The sequence below is a fragment of the Camellia sinensis genome, chromosome 13 (assembly GCF_055761805.1).
Source record: "Camellia sinensis isolate YWXY chromosome 13, ASM5576180v1, whole genome shotgun sequence".
NCBI lineage: Eukaryota > Viridiplantae > Streptophyta > Magnoliopsida > Ericales > Theaceae > Camellia > Camellia sinensis.
The window spans coordinates 80,562,096-80,582,653 of NC_138973.1; the positions used below are offsets into that span (position 1 = coordinate 80,562,096).

The 20,558-nt window shown below is 26.8% G+C and overlaps 1 protein-coding gene across 1 annotated transcript; it reads right to left on the bottom strand.

Annotated features, from left to right (window-relative positions):
- Positions 1–12,344: 12,344 nt before the first annotated feature.
- LOC114296304 (protein REDUCED CHLOROPLAST COVERAGE 3) lies at positions 12,345–17,227 on the bottom strand. The gene is made up of 7 exons (XM_082901070.1): positions 17,142–17,227; positions 14,900–15,001; positions 14,291–14,608; positions 14,077–14,169; positions 13,835–13,936; positions 13,635–13,739; positions 12,345–12,651 (listed from the first exon to the last, which is right to left on the bottom strand). Exons 2-6 carry the CDS (start codon positions 14,939–14,941, stop codon positions 13,635–13,637), a joined length of 660 nt encoding a protein of 219 aa, XP_082757196.1. The 5' UTR covers positions 14,942–15,001; positions 17,142–17,227; the 3' UTR covers positions 12,345–12,651.
- Positions 17,228–20,558: the final 3,331 nt, after the last annotated feature.

Genomic DNA, 20,558 nt, shown 5'->3' on the forward strand with positions numbered 1-20,558 from the left:
GAATTTGAATCACATATTAATAATTTTATATAATTTTCTAAATAAAATTTATAAATTTTTAGTATCAACGTAAATTCACCATTTATAATTTTCTAAATAAAATTCACCATTTTGTTTCTTATTATGGGATACAATAATAGATAGCATTGCCATTGCCATTGCCATTGCCATTGCCATTGATTTTTGTCAAAAGAGAAACCCTACTAATCGGGAAAAATAATCCAAAAAAAAACCAAAAAATAAATGTATCGTTTAAATGGAATTATTATATAGTAAAACTCATATATAAAATAGGAACAATTAATAAAATATTTCTCTAATTTTTGGTAGTAGGAGAAGTCAAATATGTTTTCTTATTAGTTAAGATCTCTCAATAATATTATTACAAATATTTCAACTCGTTATAGAAAAATTTCATAGCTAAAATTTCTTTGTGAAGACAAATTTCTGTATACTGAAATTTTTCTATGTCGAAATTTCTCTGTGAAAGTTTTGAGAGATCCCAACCACTATGAAAACGTTGTATGAATATAACACTGCTAATAAAATAAATCTCAACAATTCATTATTTATTGTAAGTATGTTTTAAAATAAATTTTCTAAGTCCATAGATAACGTCACAAACACATAAGTCTCACATAAGCAACAAAGAAAGCGCGTCTTCGTCACCCAATAACTGTATGGTCATAAGAAGCTACCTTGCGTTAAATTACACAGGATGAGTGTCAGCCTGAGTGTCAGCCTCTATTTTAAAATGTTTGAATATGCACCAAAAGATGATTAATTAACAAAATATAAAAAGAGAAGCATCATTAAGTGAGAAGCGAGATAATATTATTAAAGGATGAGAATCTTGCTAGGGTGTATTTTTTTTTTTATTGGGCTTTTATACACACCAAAATAATTTGGTTTTCGTTTAGTTTAGTTTTTGAAATGAAATTTGAGTTTTGAGTTGTGTTTTAAAAGATAAATTTTTGAAATAAGATTTGAAAAGAAAAAACTTGTTTGCTTATAAATTTTGAAATGAGTTTTGAGTTTTTGAATTGTATTTTGAAATTGTTTTGGATTTATTTTTGTAAATATTTAAAAAATTTCTTTTTTTTTTAGAGTAACTATTTTTTATTGTAAATATTTATTTATTTTTTTAATGTGCGCTATATTTACTACATTTGTGCACAGTATTTTTTCCTAAATATTTTAAAATTTTATTTTTATTTTTATTTTATTTTTAAATATTTTTAATTTTTATTTTAAATATTTGATTTTTTTTACATTTTTTTTAAAATTTAAAAAAATTTTGAATCGCCCATATATATCTAAATCATTACAAATTATTTGGCCAATACTTTGAAAAAAACAAAATATTTTTTTCAAAAAAAAAATATATATATATATATATATATTTTTCTTTAAAAATAAAAATAAAATATTTTTTGAAAAAAATAAAAAAAAAAAAATTAAAGAACGAAATAAAAAAATTCTTTAAACAAAATTTTGAAAAGAATTTAGTTATGAGTTTTGAAAAAACATTTAAATTTTTTTAATCTAAATCACGATTTAAAAATTAAACCAAACACCACCATATCTTCATATATTTGTACTTATTTTTTATTGGGCACTGATTTATAATTTTCTTAATATGTAAAAATAAAAAAAAATAAAAACCAACCGTATTAGCCTTAGCCAATGATACCCGTTTCGTCATTAAAGGATTCTTTAATTTTTTTAAATGATATTTTAACTTTAGAATATATATTAACTCATAGACTCAATGCGTGTTTAATATAAAATGATATTTTAACTTTAAAATATATCTTCGTAGACTCATGGTTTGAGGGTAGTTAAATGAATCATGTTACGTAGACTCAATGTGTGTTTAATTTAACTTGTTAAAAATTTGTTTAAAATTAACTCGTCATAAAAATGAGCTAACCTTAAATATATTTTAAAATTTATTAATTTTCTGAGTTTTACTAAATAAATTTATATAAAACCAAATTACTTGAGTTCGATTTGATTAAAAGTTGTTTGAAAATGACTCTAAAAATGAATAAACTTAGTTTGACACTATTTTTTATGCTGATTAAGTTTTCAAACTAAACTTAAATAATTTATTACTCGGCACAACGCAATTGGTTTACAATCATATTTAAGTGTGCGCATTTCCCCCTTGTAATTTTTTTTTAAGTTTTGTCTTAGATTTGTGTTTTTGTGTGGTTTTGTGGTGTTCTTAACAAGATTAACCAAAACAGACATATCCAACATGAATTACATTGCATAAAACATTTGTGGAATAGGACCTGTTGCTGATATGGGAATAGTCACAAGTCACTGTTTCTGTTTTTTTTCATAATATTCCTTTTTCTCTTGTTTCATTGTTTACCAAAGAAAATCAAGAAACAAAAAACAAAAACTGTTGCTTTCACAAATAGAAGTTTCAGTGCACAATAACAGTCCTCTGCAGCTATTATTATATTATATAATAAGACCTTAGACTTCAAAGATCAAACTAGGCTTTTCTACCCCCTGACAGTTCACACTAATGACAAAGGTTTTAATGTCCACACATTGGAAGAAAAAATTACCTTGAATTGTTCAAACTTGGAGAGACACAACAAAAGTCCACATTGCAGAATCATTTTGTTCTATGACCAAGGATCTTATATAACTTATTTTCTCTGTCTCCTTGATTTAATTTATTTCTAAGCATTTGATTATGGGAAGACTTAGAGACAAGGAAATTTTGAAATGTAATATTATAATTGAGACAGAGAACAAAATGATTTGAGATAGAGAATCCCATATCTTATACTATGCATCATGCGTTATAATTATATTAAGCAGTGAAAATAGGGAAAAATGAATCACATAAATCTGCATAATAGTTGGCCTTAGATTTAGATTTTCCTATTAATTTGTAGGAAAATATAATACTAATAATATATATATATATATATATATATTTTTTTTATAAATATGTGGTGTGAAATAGTAAAACCTCAAAACTAAAGGATTAACTTGGTGAATAAAGCGTTTCCTTATGCGGCATGATATCTAAGCAATTTTTCTTCTCTTCCTCGCCTCTCATCAATTGTAATAAATAAAAAATAATAAAACTTTTGTATTTAAAATGAGTCCACTAGAATTAAATAATAAGTACAACTGATTACCACATCAATTTGTAATAATTATTATTATCTTAATTTAGCATTACTTTAATTTGTATAATCTTATTCATTGGTTGATGGGCAAGTATCCCATCGGCTACCCAATAGAGCTGCCACCCTGCATTTACGGTCACAACCATGCACTAATATTATATTTCAATGGTAAATTTAGATAGAATTTTTTATATTAAAAAAATTGAAAAAAAAAAAATCAACTTATATTTCATTCATAACTCTCACCATTTTATTTTTAAATTCCTATTCAAATCTAGGATTCTCTTATGGTGCATATGCACCCTTATCACAAAATATATAATTTTACTATAAAATTTTGTAACATTAATTACAAAATACGTAATTTCGTAATAAATTGGCATAATAAAAAAATCATAATTAATTCACAAATTTTTATATTATCAACTACAAAATTGAGAATATTTTATTATGCCAATTTATAACAAGATTACGTATTTTATAATTAATATTATAAAATTTTATAATAAAATTATATATTTTATGATAAGGTGCATATATGCACCCTAAAAAGATGTACACCATAACATTTTCCTCAAATGTAAAATCCAAAATACATCTAAAAGCAGATGTTATGACTAATACGATAGTTTTGACAATTTCAAGGATTTGAATGAAGTGTGTTAAATTGAACTTATTGCTTGTGGCAATTTGTCAAACTTTAATTTCAAAAGGGTGAATTACTATGAAAATCAGTCTACGTAGTCAAAACTTGCGAGGCAAGGTTAAAAGAAAGTGTGCCACACATTTCATTTAAGAAAGACCTCAAAGGAAAGAAAGAGTAAGCAAATGCCACACAGATAGTCCACCTCGTGCCTTGCACTTTCATAGTCCACCTCGTGTCTTGCATTTTTATGGATGCAAACAAAGGACATTAAAACTAACATCAACAAAGTGAAAATCAGTGCCATGCGGGATGTAAAAAAATAATATAAATAATTAATTTTTTTTTATGTAAATTATGAAAATAAAAAAATATTAAAACTTATAATTTAATTATTATAATTTTATCGTGATTTATGTAACAATTTTTAATTTGTCACAGTTTCAATAATGTAACTTTTAACCCCTTGCTAAAGTTGTAAATTTAAGCGAGTCGAATCCAAGCAACTCAAGTCAAGCTTGTCAATTTTTAAAGATTGTGCAATAATTTTTAATTCGGTAAGAACCTATGTAAAATTCAAAAATTCGAAGACACCAAATAACTTGAGCAATCAAAACAAAATTATATATATAAATATATAAAATTATTTGCTAATTTATTTTTAATAGTAAATAAGATTAATTAAAAATTTAATATTAATGAACAAAAGCAAATACACCTTTTAGAAAGGGATCATCGAATAAGTTGATATTAAAAAAATTATATTTTATAATGGCATAAAATAATTTAAATATGATATTTCAAAAAATATTTTTAATTTAAAGTTTACAATAAAATGTTTAAATATAATAAAATTAAATTTTTACAAAATAAAAATATCTGTATAAAAATAAAAATAAAAAAGGATAAAAAGAAAATTTTGAATGGTATTCTCATTTGATCTAAAAATAATTATAAATGACCAATAAATTATCACCTATAACCCTCATTTCTTTTTAAATAAAAAAAGATATTTCACAAACCATCACTTTTATTACAAAATAACATTTATTTCTATTTATTTTAGCAAAACTCAATGTTTAGCAATTTGAGCGAAAATATTTTCATTTTTTATTTTAGTTTGTTTAATTGACAACTGAAATTAAAAAAAAAAATAACAGGATCCACCATGTTTTGCAAGTGCTAAAAAAATCTAGATGAGCAATAAAAAAAATGTTTGAGACCCACAAAAAAATAAAAAATAAAAAATAAAATAAATTCACAATTGTATCCACAATGATATGGTATGTGTCAACTCTTGATTTGCTAGACATTCAATGACATGGAACCCAACTCCCTTGTCACATCATTGTAGGTGAAAGTGTGGGTCTGTACCATTGCTGGAACAATAAATTATCATATGTAACTCTCATTTTCTTTATTTTTTTATTATATATATAAAAAAATAAATTTTACCAACTATCACTTTTAAATTTTTTTTTTTTAAATGTTTATTTCTATTTGCTAAAACATCCACAATGATGTGGTATCATATTTGTCAAATCTTGATTTGCTAAATATTCAATGACATAGGGCCAAACTCCCTTGTCACATTGTAGGTGAAAGTGTGGGTCTGTACCATTACTGGAATAATAAATTATCACATGTAACTCTCATTTTTTTATTATATATAAAAAAATAAGTTTCACCAACTATCACTTTTAATTAAAAAAACATGTTTATTTCTATTTGATTTTAACAAAAATCACTTCTTAACTATTTAAACAAAATTATCTTTTATTTTAATTTGTTTAATTGACAATTGAGATAAATAAATAAAAAAAATTCATACAATCCATTATGTTTGGCAATTGTTAAAAAAGTCATTTATTTTTTTAATGTTTTTATATTTTGTTAAAAAGAATATTTGTATTAAAAAAAATTATTGTTTAAATCCTTATAGTTTAGAAGGGCATAAATTTTTTTTATAAAATTTAAAATAAAAAATGACAAAAAATAAAAATATAAACTTTTAATAGTGATTAATCATTTGAATGCATGTATTTAACAACATATTAAGTTTAGACCAAAAATATTATGACACATGTGAATATTGATCTCATTATAATTGTAATAACATAATTTTAAAAAAGAATTTAAATTTAAAATTTATTTTTTAATTTACTAAAAGATGCATAAATTAAGGAATGAATATTGATCTTATTATGGTAACATAATTGAAGGAAGAATCTAAATTTAAAATTTTATTTTAAGAACATAAAATTAATTTATAAACCAATTATATTGTGACACATATTAACAAAAATTAAACCCAAATTTTTTTTTATAAAAAAAATACAACTTTAAACTTTAATAGGATGACAACGTTTTTCAATTATAATAGTATATAGATTTTGCATGAGATTTTGAAAATTAAAAGCATTTTCAACGCCATTCTTATTGCTCCTAAATTCAAAAATTGTGAGCTAATTTTGATAATTTTAAATTTGTATTCAAAACTTATAAATCATGAGATAGATCATTATAATTTTAAATTTATATTGTGCCAATTTTAATTTGAATTAATAGATTGCTTTTCATATTTAATGACCCTCAAATTTGAATTTTGAAACGGATTAGTATACTTTTCATTTTTTTAGATTTGATTTACTTTCTATTTGAAAGTCATAAGTCATAGGATATTAATTTTTATTTATTTATTTTTCTTGAATAAGAGTTAGTCAATAGAAGATTTTAAAAAAAATTTGAAAATCAAAAAATTATAAATTTTAGATTGAAAATTTGGAGCTCCCACAAGGCTTGGGGGTTAAAAACGAAATTTTTTCCTTATATAATATATAAATAAGTTTTTTTTTTATCAGCCAAAAAAGAGAATTTTGGCCTATTTTGGTAATTAGGTTAAAAGTTAAAAAGTTAATTTTTTGACTTTTTTTTAATCACATCAATTTTCTACTTTTTTACACATTTTTTCAAAAAATTAAAAAATCAAAAATTTAACTTTTAACCTACTTCCCAAAATAGGCCTTTATTAATAAAAAAAAATTATACATCACATATGTTAATATATCAATAAAGATATTTTCAATAAGTTGTAAAATAAATTAATGGATTTTTCAATAAATTTATGGAAATCCCTGCGCTACTACCATATACATTTTTTTAGTATATGTTATTATAATAATGTTATATATCTTTTTATCAAAATATTTTTCACCACAAAGTACGTAACATTACAATAATAATACGTAACTTTATTTCTGAATAACAAATTATTATAACTCCACTAAAAACTTATGTGATATTTGCTACAAAACTATGTAACATGTACCAAGAAATACATAACAGGTTACTGATGATAAACACCCCAATAATAATGGTAGGGCAAATCATACCCGTAATCTTTATAATTTGACTTTTGTGTCAATTTGATTATTGTAGTTCTAATTGTATCAATTTTACTCTTTAATTTTCACATTCTAATAATTTATAATGCCCTTTTATAAATTAGAATGAAATCAAGTCGTAAAATAATTTATTTACTCTTTTCAAAGTGGTTGAGGGTTGGTTTCAAATTCAGAATGGTCAATTCCCTTCTAATAAATTATTTTATCCTTAATTTCTATCTAATTTTTTAATAAATTTTATCAATTAAACTAAATTAATACTACATAAAAAACTTAAAAATCATGATTGATAAAATTGGAACTACTGGAAATAAATTCATACAAGAGACATGTCAAGGAGACAACAGACATGATTTATACATATATAATTTCTTGTCAATTTCCCCAATATTATTTATTATTTAGACTGCAATATTTATATTTCATGCAACTTGTCTTTGGGAAATTTTATGATACACACATATGCACCATCTTTGTCGCTTTTGGCTATGATCTATTGTGATATTAGTTATGATTTATTGCGATATTAATTATGACATTATTTTAATTATAATTCAAAAATTCTTTCTCAATTTTTTTAATTAAAACTCCTATAAGATTAAATTATTATATTTATGATAATTAAATTTATAAATATCATAACTTATATACGATATACAAAAGAAATGTACCATATCATTATCCCTCCTTTAACATAACTTTTCTTCATAAAAGTAGGTGATAAGTAAATACATTAATCTATTTATTATATCTTAGGGGCAGTTGGGATGGTGAGAGCTAGGTGCCTCTTTAATAATTTCCCGTGACGGACACTGTGCCAGGAATGATTAAAGTTTATTTGCTTTAAGACCCTTCACATTCCATGAAATTTCAATATGATTAACTAAAAAAATTAACAAAATGTGATGATAATAACAATAATGATTAAAAGCTCTAATAGTGGAGTTCTAATCAAAACTCTGGAGATGGGACATCCTCCAAAAAAAAAATATATATATATATATATCAAAATATCAAATCACATAGTAAAATTCACACTCCCAATTTGGGCGTCTGAAATATTTTTCATGATGATAATACATTGTTTAATGTTGTTGCTTTTACAATAAAAAATAACAATATGTGATGATGATAATTCATTGTTTACTGTACTTTTCGCAGACTTTTCTTGGCAAGAATAGTGCTTTTTCTTGTCGTGATTAGCTGATAGTGATAAGGTGGTGTTTGTCCTCTACAATATGTTGGAACATGGCTAGTTGATTTCGAATGCTTTTTGTATGATAATCTTTGTAAACATGACTTACCTGCTTTGATTAGAAGTCAAGCATGATTAACTAAACGAGAAACGCTAAGGATTCATCTGTTAACATCGTCATTTTTTTTTTTTTCGGTATGATGTTAAAACATGTTTTTGTTTGATATATAAAACTATTTTAAAAATAAATATAAAAAAAATTATTTGATGAGTTATTGAAAATGGTGAACCAAGATGAAAGATGAACAGATGTGGTGACTAACGGTGAGATGTGACTAGATATCACTTAGGGTGTGTTTGATTGGAGGGATTAGGGAGAGACTATTCACTATTCGGGTTGTTTATCCGAAAGAGTGAGTAGTCCATCGTTTGTGTTTTTTTTTTAGTCTGCCGGATATGGAGTTCGGCCGGACTCCTTATCCCCCATATGAGGGATAATACTATCCTGGGGGAGTGTGGGACAGTTTTGAGAGGATTATTTATTGTTGGGATTAGGTGATAACCATTTTGACCCTCCACTGTTTAATTATGAATTATATTTAGTAAAATTCAATAAAATTTAAATGTCTCAATTTTAAAATAAAATAATTTTATTTAATTTTTTATTGATGTTTTATTTATTTAATTTTTTAAAATAATTTTTTATAGATATTTTATTGATGTTTTATTTTAAAATTTTGTTTATAATTTATTTAATTTCATTATTTAAATTTTAATAAATTTTTTATTTAATTTCATTATTTAATTATTATTGTTTTTAAAAATAAATTTATTTAAAATTTTAATTAAAAAAACAACATATATTTTTATTGATATTTTATTTATTTTATTTAAAAAAATAAATTTATTTAATTGTGTAAAAAATAAAATAAAATAAAATAAAATAAAATTTATTTAATCTAGTTAAAAAATTAAAATATTAAAGATATGTTTAATATTGCTATTACTTAGTAAACAATTAAAAAATGATAAAATAGTCATTTGTTCATTTATCTTATCCAGTCCGTCCAACCAAATGTTGGATTCATTAAAAATAGTCTTTTCGAGACATCTAATTCCATAAAAAAGAAGCACAGGATACATATCCAATCTAATCAAATAGTCCGAGGAATTTACAGTCTCAAAACTTAAGTCCGATAAATTTTAATCTCTCTTATCTAGTCCGTCCAATCAAACATATTCCTACTGTCATAATAAGATTAGAGGAACACCAGAAGGTCACGACGTGATTGGCTGGCCGCTAGATAGCTGTTTAAAGTTGGTAGGAGCTCACTGGCGACCAACACTCACCCTACAATTCCGATTCTACTAATTTTTCTTCTTCTTACTATTTAATTCTTATACATGTGTACATTTATATTTAAAAACTTTCCTCTAATCTATGTTACCATAAAATATGTATTATATTAAATTTATTTTTTTCTATAATTATTTTAAAATTATTTAATATATGTTATTATCGATAGATATTTTTTTTTTAATTTTACATTAAAAATACAATCTTAAAATTTGATTCACGAATCCCTCTTAACAATTTAATCTAAAATCCTGATTTAAACAACCTTCATTTTTAGCGGATTTAGGTTGTGTCTTATGATATAGCACGTGTGTTGGGAGGCCTTTCGGAGCGTGTCTTGAGTCTATTTTTATAATTCAAATCGTTCATATTATAACGTTCGTCGAATAGATTATACATAAAAAAATCGAATCAATCGGACATTTGTAATCCCATAAAAAGACCATATTTGTTTTAAATAAAAATAAATAGTTTGTATAATTTTAATATTTTTTTTAAAAATAATTACGACTGATCACGAGGTTACGTATATCTGAGTAACCTGAATTCTCTTATGAATAATATATATACTCAATAAATTCTACAATATAAACAAGTAGGAGAAGAGAAAAAAAAATTACAAACACATAATGATACAAATGTATTTGTAATGGAATATAAATAAAGCAATATAAGAATACAAGTGTGACTTTAACACACTCACCCCTCCCTATATTGATAATTTTTTTTTTTCTTCTACCTCCGTATAGTGTCCCTTCCATTTTTAGCACATCATGCATAAAAGAAGATGTTAGGACAAGTAATAAATAACACATGTGATGTGTTGAAAATCAGGTTGAGTGCAATGAATCTCCCGGGCCGGCTCAGGCAACTTTCAGCCCTGAAACCATAATTTCAAGGTTTTTTTTTTATTGATAAATTTTATTTGGAGGTATTTTAACCTAACAAGTGTATTAAAAAAAATTATAATCTAATTAGTCTAATGTATTTATACTTTTGTTTCATGAGATTCTTTTTTCTTGATTTATGTTGTTTGTTAGACTATTATACATTTATGTCTATTGTTGATATACTAACGTATGCCCGTGCCTAAAGGCACGTTGTAAATAATATTAAAATTAAAATGCAGTTATAAAATATATTTAACAAACTGTACTCTACAATTTCAAACAAATCAAATATAAAAAAAAATTAAATATCAAATAATGCATACCAGCCAGTGCTCTGCAATTTAAAAGAAATTAAAATTAAAATGCACACCAGTTACTGTACTCTATAATTCCAAACAAATCAAATATAAAAATAAAATTAAATATCAAATAATGCACATCAGCCAATGCTCTACAATTTAAAAGAAATTAAAATTAAAATGCGAACCAGTTAGTGCTACTGCTGCCAATCAAATCTCGAAGAGAAATAAGAACTGGTGAATCAAATCTATAGATGGTATGTAGCTTCACAACAAAATTCATTCTATGACATCTGGTAACCACGCAATTTAGAAAATATAACGCACACACATCTATTCTATCATTGAGCAAAATTGTTTTCATCTCCAAATGCAAGATGCCTACTTTTTGTATAGTATTGTTGTGTGATTACCAATTTTTACACCAAATTTATATATCATTTTGACATGTAATCACAAAATTAGTGCATCAGTAGACACCTTTCATGCATTAAAATACACATATGCATGACATATAAAATGCCTCCTCAGATGATGGAACCTAACTGTATAGAGATAACTTGAATATGGAGCCTAGTAGCAAGAGGAACAATACATTATTTAACTTATAGTATAGAGAAAAATTGACATTTTTTTCACTATCATATTCCATATCAGTTTAGGTGTTTTCTTTTGTCTAACATTAATAATACATTATTTAAAAGAAATACAAATAAAACAAAAATGATTGCCTACAGAAAATATAAGGCACAATAAATATGGTAAATGGACCATCCCAAAACAACTGAGATTAATGAGTGATCAAAAATATCCTAAATGTAGAACTGTTTCTAGAATTGGGTAATCATAATGTTCAAGATAATATTGTGCAACTGATTTAGCTACTTCTATTCAAATCAATCACAGGGACAATGGGTTACGTTTGTCAGTCCCACATTTGAATCCCTGATATAGAATATATATGGTTATAGAGAAATTTTCAAGTGTTAATCCAACTAAGATCTATCAAAAGCAGTAGTTGCAACAGCTGATCATTACATAGCCACACTATACACCACAAAAGAAATTCAACACTAAAAAGAGTTAGAAAAAAGTATAGACCCTACCTTAGGCTGAAGATTGGTTATTGTGGACCTCAGCACAGTGATCTTCATCGGGCAAATACCAGTGGGGGAATTGAACAAAAAGAGCGAAAAAACATAAGGAACATCCAATCTAAAGATGAAATACTTACCAAAAAAAATCTAAAGATGAAACAGAAGTTAACAGGTAACTTTCACTGGACATACCCTGAACAAAAGTAAGGGTATATAATATTTATTTACCAAATGTTGGTCAGCAAATTTCTACTATATAGCACAAAGAATCCCAAAGATGTCAAATTTTTATCGAAGGAAAATAAATTACATACATAGTCAATAAAAAACTGAAACAAAGAATAGTACGGGATGTTGGTTGAAGAACAACTATAGGAGGCATTGCAGTTGCTTTGATAGGCTGCATACTCCTAGCAATACATTTTCTGTATGGTTTGGACCAAATCATTCTGTGTTCAACACAATATAAGCAAACACTACTCAACTGCACAAAGAGGAAACAGTGGATTACTCAACTGTAAGGAAGATGGCTTGCCAGGAACAACAGTACCAAAAATGCTTGATTGAAACTTTGCAGAATTCAGATTGCGATTGAAAGACGACACCTGAAACGAAATAAAACAATAATAATAACAACAATGAGAGCAATTTCCATGTCGCACATTGCAATCCATGAGTAGTGAAAACTAAATGACATAATGTGGAAACAACATTGGAACAAAAATAAATAAATAAATAAATAAAAATAAAAATAAAAATAAAAATAAAAAATACACATACAACAGAATTAAAAAAACAAAGAAAGTTCAAAGGTTGAGAATTTAACTGGAAAAAAAAAAAACATTACCAACATCTCAATAAATAAACATTACCAAAAAGGGATATGTTAGAATCAAGTCACGGTATTTGACAATAAATAAATAAATAAATTTAAAAAATAAAAAATAAAGTGAGAAGTTAAGTTTTCAATAACCTAATTGATGTTTTCATGATTTTCAAAATAGGAAAAATCAGCTCATGAAATAAAATTAATTCTAACATATTTTAATTGAGGCAATATAAATGAAAAACAAATTGTATTGAAATCTACAGGCATAAGAAACGTAAGTATTGAAAATTTTAAAATGAAAATAACAAATTGTAATTGAGAGAGACAGTTGAGATGAGATGAAATGAACATAGAGATGAGACTCAAACAGATGCTGTAGTTTCAAATTGTGAAACTGAAATCAAAATATATAAGGAAAAAAATGATGAGGTATGGACAGAAACAATATATTTTGTCCACAAAATCACATATTTTTTCACTCCACAAAATCTACAGGCATAAGAAACATAAGTATTGAAAATTTTAAAATCAAAATAACAAATTGTAATTGAGAGAGATAGTTAAGATGAGACGAAATGAACATAGAGATGAGACTCAAACAGATGCTGTAGTTTCAAATTATGAAACTGAAATCAAAATACAGAAGGAAAAAAATGATGAGGTATGGACAGAAACAATATATTATGTCCACAAAATCACAGTTACAAATCAGTTAACAGACTACCTGATTATTAACAAAAGAATATTATATATATCTACCTAATTAAAGTCTCCAGTGTGGTAAAGCACAACAGCTAACAGACTGTACGCACTCGCAGTCGTACGATGATAGGGACCACAGACAGCTATCATCTTTGCCAATGCCTTCAGAATCAAGTAATACAAAAAATTGTGATTGATTTTTGTACCCATTAAGAATAGAATTAAACAGCTTACTATAGACAGGATGGCTTTGGTACCTTCGTTCCATAGTTGACAGCATCTTCTAGCTTTCCTTTATCAAGTGCCATCTTTGATGACTCCAATAGGGTCCGCCCATCTGCAGAAGAGCATCCTACATGCTGTGTAGCATATGGTTCAAACATCTTGGTTATTGCAAAACATGTCACACTAAATTTAGATTGTAAGACTTTCAAATCAAATGCAATTTGTGTGAATGTGTGCAAGTGAGAGGGAGAGAGAAAGAGAGAGAAACCCTTACTTTACACACAGGAACAATGCCGATAATATCAGATTTCTTGAAAGGGCTTGGGCTTTCTATATCATAGTCTTTCGGAAGCAACTCCAATCTAACCTGGATATTTATAAAAAAAAAAAAAAAAAAAAAAAAAAAAAAAAAAAAACAAACGAAAAAAGAAACATTAGAATCTCATTCTAATGAAACCATGACTGAAGGCAATAAAAGGAGATGGTACCTTGTGGCAAAGTCCTCGGAGAATTGTTAATTTCCTCAATTGTTGAAACTCATCTTTTAGAGTCCAGCCATATCTTTTAGCTAGAAAAGTTTGTAACCACTGCAATTTGAGCATGTGATCACCACTCAAGTTATGTTCACTATCTTCTATTGTGTAGCCCCCAAGCAAGAAATTCAAGCATGAAGCTACTGATGTGGATAAGTCTGCCACATTATTAATAAAAGCAATAACGGCTTTAAGGACATGCTTGAAAGCTCGAGTGACCATCTCGTGAATACAAAGTGACTGTATATGAGGAAGCTTCTCTGCAAGTTCAACCTGGTTTTCATAATGGGATCAGGGCCAACAATAGTTAATGTCGTATTTTATTTAGATCAAATTTAAGCACTCCGCTGAAATTATGCTTCGTACAATCAAGTTACATAGATATTTAAGCACTCTAGCTTACATAGATATTTAACAATATTGATCAAGTTAGCAAGCATAATAATTTCCCTAAGAAATAAAATTTTCAGAAGCAACATTCCAGTCTCATATCATTTTGAGCTTTGTGGAACGCTTGTGTATATGAGAGAGAGAGAGAGAGAGAGAGAGAGATTATCTTCTTACCACACAACCCAAAGAGCGCATTTGTAATCCTCTTAGATGCATGAAGTCAGTTAAAGTCCGTCCATCAACTGGGGAAAGTTCAAGCGATCCAAAGTCTGTTACCTAAAATCACATATTTTTCACTCCACAAAATCACATATTTTTTCAATATACCTTCTTTAATTTACTTGGGATTCTGAACCCATTTGGTATCATTTTCCATGTTTATTAATTAATTGGTTCACAAAAAAAGCAAAGCCCAGTTGATTTCTAAAAAGCAAAGCAAAGCCCATTGCTTCCACCCAGTTTGGATTTGGACTCCCATAAATGCTACCATGTACAAAAAGAAATTCCAAAACATTTTTGTAGACCTATACTTTGTTCACTTAATAGGGATGCAATTTCTAGGGATGCAATTTCTAAAATTTGAATTGATACACTTAATAGCCATCATCCCACAATTTCCCAGGATGAAAACAAATTAAGCATAAAAAAGAATCAAGGCCAAGCCCACTTTTAATCTGCAAAATTGCAAATTATTGGATTTAATTCTCAACTTGACCAAGCCCCCAAGAAAATAAAAAGAAGAAATAAATGTTTGCAACCAACTAATGAGCAGTTCTCTGGGGGGGCTTGGCCAAGTTGAGATTTATTTTGGGGGCTTGGCCAAGTTGCAGCTATGGAGCAGCTCTATGTGAAGAAATAAATGTTTGTAGCTCTATGTGAAGAAATAAATGTTTGCAACCAACTAATGAAAGCATATGTGAGGTACAGAGAGGTGCAATTTTGCAGATTCTTGGGGGCTTGGCCAAGTTGAGATTCATTTTGAGGATCTATAAAAAAAAATAAAAAGAAGTCAGCGAACTCTAGATTCCAACTCTGTTGTAATCTCTAAAACCGAAATCGAAACCTAAAACCGAAGCCTCAACTCTGATTGATACAGAAATTAGCCCTAAAACTGAAGCCATCAACTCTGATTGATACAAAAATTAGCCCTAAAACCGAAGCCTCAAAGAACTGAATAAATGTAAAATACCTCTGATGTTGGAAGGGTGGGAGCCGAGAGAGAGTGGGTGTCAATCAATGGCGACGGTGATGATGAGCAGCGGTGGTGGTGGTGAGCCTTGTTGAGACCACCGTCTCTGTTTGAATCAAATTGTTGGAAGATGTTTCTCTGATCTGCTACCTCTATTAGCCAGTTTCAAAAAAGAAAGAATTTCGAACATGAGAGAGAGATCATAGAGGGAGTTGAAGAGAGAATGTGAGAGATAACGTGTAGAGAGGGAGTTGAAGAGGTGTTTGGGCAGACGTGGGAGAGAGAAAGAGAGCAGAGAGTCTTTGGGCAGGAATAAAAGTGATCTCAACCGTTGGATAGTATATAGGAATCATCTCAACCATTAAATCAAAATGTATAGATAATATAATTATATAGATAATATAATCTTCAAAAATAGTTTTGTTTTATTATATAGATAATATAATCTTATATAAGTGTCAGATGCTTATTTCTTCTATATCTAAATCTGAATCGATAATTTTATTATTATAAAAAATAATAATTAAATTTTTTTCTCTCCCAATTTATACATTTCTTAGAAAGATTCAAAATGAGAATTATATCTCCATATTCTCATTTCACCACTGCTATAATATGACTAAAAAAATGCAATTTTTTGTCTCCAAAATCACCCGATTTAAATGGCTGTAAAGTAATTTGGCTTTTAAACCAAAAAACAAATTAAAAATCTCAATTTAAGAGTGAAAAAGAACTTGTATAAATAAATAAAAAAACAAAACAACCACCAAACTTTCTCCCAATTTATATATTTTTTCAAAAATTCAACATGAGAATTGCATCTCCATTTCTGGTCATTTCACCGCTGTCATAAACTAAAAAAGATGCAATTTATTTTTTTTAATTTTTTTTCCAAAATCAACCGATCTAAATGGGCTATAAAGTAATTTGGCTTTCAAACCACAAAATAATAATAATAATAATAATAATAATAATAATAATAATTAAATAAAATTTAAAGGCCTTGTATAAAAAACAACCACTAAACTCCCTCAATTTATATAATTTTTGAAAAGATTCAACATGAGAATTACATATCCATGGCTTCTCATTTCACCACTGTTACAAACTAAAAAAAAAATGCAAATTTTTGTTTTCTAAAATCAACCGATCTAAATGGTCTGTAAACACATTCTTTGAAAGCTCTAAAATTCACCACAAAGACACAGAGAGAGCACAAAACCGTACCGAAGATCGTGGAAATGACTCAGTCGGAGTCAAAAACCGCCATTTCGATGTTGATCGGGCTTCGCTGGTCCTGCAGCAACGAATCTCCTACTTTGGTACCTGCAAAGAGACTTGATATCAACACAAAAAAATGGTGATGTAGAAAAGAAAGCTCTACTGAAATTTGTAAACACGTTTGATATGATATCAAAACAACACAGAGAAGAAAGAGAACGATCAAACCTAGATGAAGCCGGCGTCGTAAGAAGCACGGGTGATGAAGGATTGGACGAAACCAATGCCGAAAAAACCGAGGATGTAGATGAAGGAAGCGATGAGGGAGGCGATGGCAGCGAGTTCGGAGAGAGTGACGACATAGAGAGGGGTGGAGGATCGGATCTGATCGCGCTAACGATGGAGGAGGTAGTAAGCCATAGAGAAGAAAATGTCATTGGTGAGGGAGAGGTAAGGCATTAGAGGCTTTTGGGAGGAGGAGGATGAGAGAGAATGTGTAGAGCAGATGTGTTTAGACAGACGTAGGAAATAGAGCAAGGAGTTGTTTGGGCGGGAGATCCATTGATCTGAACCATTGATATAAACTTGGGATTAATCTCAGCCATTGGATCAAAATGTATCTCACACACATTTTATACATTTTCAAAACGCCTCTTGTCTTATTATATAGATATTATATAGAAAAATGATATACATATTTCCTATTTGTTACTACCTCTATTTGGTAGTTACCATTACATGTTTTTTTTTTTTTTTTAATCAGTTTCATTCACACTTGTAATATTATTTCATTGTACTAGGATCTTGAAACTCTATATTTGATAGGGTTTAGAAACTCTAATTTACACATGGTAATGAAATAATATTTTGTTCCTCCATTGTTGCAGTGAAACTTTGTATTCCTTTATTGTCACTTTGTGTTTGAAATTCTGTATTTGTCCATTATTGCTTTGAGTTCAAAACTCTTTGTTTCTCCATTGTTGTAAGTCAAAGCTCTATTTATATCCAGTCAATTTTGTTACAAACATATTATTTAAAGGTGGGTTTGGTTTGATTTAGATTGATAGAATGGTGAAATTGCATAGATTGTTAATGATAGTGATAATGATAAAGATGAGGATGTGAGATATATATATATATATATATATATTGGTTTTAGAGTGATTGAGGTTTTTTTTTTTTGGATTTTTAATTCTATTGTTGTCATTGTTTTTATTTTTTTGTCAATCAGTGCAAATGTTCACATTTCACATTATTTGAAAGTCTGAGAAATAAGTGTTGGAATATAGATATGGACATAATTATATATTTTGCAAGATGTAAATGTTTACATATCATTAGTTATTTGTTACTATACTTGTTATTTAAACAATCATTTTTATTATCATTAAACAATTGGATTAGTCTCTCTTTTTTTTCTTTCAATTTTGTTTCATGTTACAGTGTGAATGTTTACGTTGGTATAAATTTAGTTTTTCTAAGGTTAGTTGTATGTTAATTTTAAATTGTGAACATTTAGATTGCATTTTGGTATGAGTTTTTTTTGAAATTTTTTCGAAAGTTAGTTGTATTTTGTTATTTTTTTCTTACTATGTTTATTGGTTGAATAATCATTTTTGTTACTATTGAACAATCGAAATAATCGATTTCACTTTTTTTTAATTTTATTTTACATTTTCATGTTACAGTGTGAACGTTTACATTTGTATGAGTTTCTTTTTTTTTTAAAAAAACTAGTTATATATTAATTGTAAATTGTGAATATTTGCATTGTATTTTGGTATAAATTTTATTTTTTTGAAAGTTAATTGTATGTTTGTTGTTTTTGTTACTACTTATTAGTTGAACAATCAATTTTATTACCGTTGAACAATTAAAATAGTCAATTTTTACATTTTTTAATTTTGTTTTATGTTTTTACATTGCAGTATAAATGTTTACATTGGCATGAGTTATTTTTTTAAGGCTAGTTGTATGTTAATTATAATTATAAACATTCACATTGTATTTTGGTATGCATTTTATTTTTCGAAGGTTAATTGTATGTTTGTTGTTTATTGTGAACATTCACATTATATTTTGGTATAAATATTATTTTTTCAAAAGTTAGTTGTATGTTTATTGTTTACTGTAAACATTCACATTGTATTTTGATTTTCATTCAGATTTTTTATTGCGTTATTTTTAGAATTTTCAAATTATAAAAAAGTTCAAAATTCATAATTTAATATTTTCTCCATAGAATGCATGAGAGATTTTATCCTTAGAATAAATGAGATATTTTATCCATAGAATAAGGGAAATATTTTCTCTTCAGAATGAGGGAAATATTTTATCCATAAAATGAGGGGCTATTATTATGTATTAATTTCAAAATAGAAACATGTGCAAAAAATTAGAAATGATGATTTGGTCATATTATATTAAATTGGACTTAATGAAATACTAAAAAAGAATATGGGTTAAATGGAATAAAACACTTAGAAAGAGAATTTATCAACAAAAAAAAAAAAAAATTATTGATAAATCTCATTTGGAGGTGTTCTAACCCAACAAGTCCGCCAAGGAAAATTATAACCTAATTAGTTGCATGTATTTATACTTTTATTCCATGAAATCCTTTTTTTCCTAATTTATATTGTTTGTTAGACTATTATACCCTTATGTCTATTGTTGATATATATTATATAAAAAAATTATATACACATTTCTTTTTTGTTGCTACCTCTATTTTGGTAGTTACCACTATTCACGTTTTTCTTTTTAATCAATTTCATTCACATTTGTAGTATTATTTTATTGTGCTAAGGTCTCGAAACTCTATATTTGGTAGGACTTAGAAACTCTAATTTACATATTGTAGTGAAATAATATTATGTGCAAAAAATTAGAAAGGATGATTTGGTTATATTACATTAAATAGAATACTCAAAAAGAATATGAGTTAGATAGAATAAAACACTTAGAAAGAAAATTTATCAAAAAAGATCCTAATTTCAAACTAGGCTTTTATATTTAGTTTTATAAATAAATAATTAAAATTTTTGTGAATAAATTATGCCAAAATTTCTGGATTTATTTATTTTTTATTTTTTATTTTTTATTTTTTATTTTTCTCTACACTAAAATTTTTACTTTTAACTTTCCAAATTAATTCTAAACAGCCTTTTGTTATCTTCTGTTTACTTTTTGATCATTAAGTATATTATATGAAATCTAACTAAAAAATAAAATTGTAAAATTAGTCATAATTTTTTTAAAAAAAATTAAAACTAGAAAAAAAAAATTGGTACTACCATTGTTTTCTAGGTCATGATTATATTTTTGAGGTTGTTAATGAATTTTTAGATTGTGGTTTGTAGATTAAAACGCAACTTCTATACCATTTATGGCTCAAGCGAAAAAATTAAGGTTGTGTTTTCT

Bases quoted from the DNA above. Each gene is read 5' to 3' on its own strand.
- LOC114296304 (XM_082901070.1), bottom strand. From the start codon at position 14,941: ATGCATCTAAGAGGATTACAAATGCGCTCTTTGGGTTGTGTG. The intron at 13,937-14,076 runs GTAAGGGTTTCT...TATGCTACACAG, and splicing joins GCATTGTTCCTGTGTGTAAA to CATGTAGGATGCTCTTCTGC. The intron at 13,740-13,834 runs GTACCAAAGCCA...TTGATTCTGAAG, and splicing joins CTGTCAACTATGGAACGAAG to GCATTGGCAAAGATGATAGC.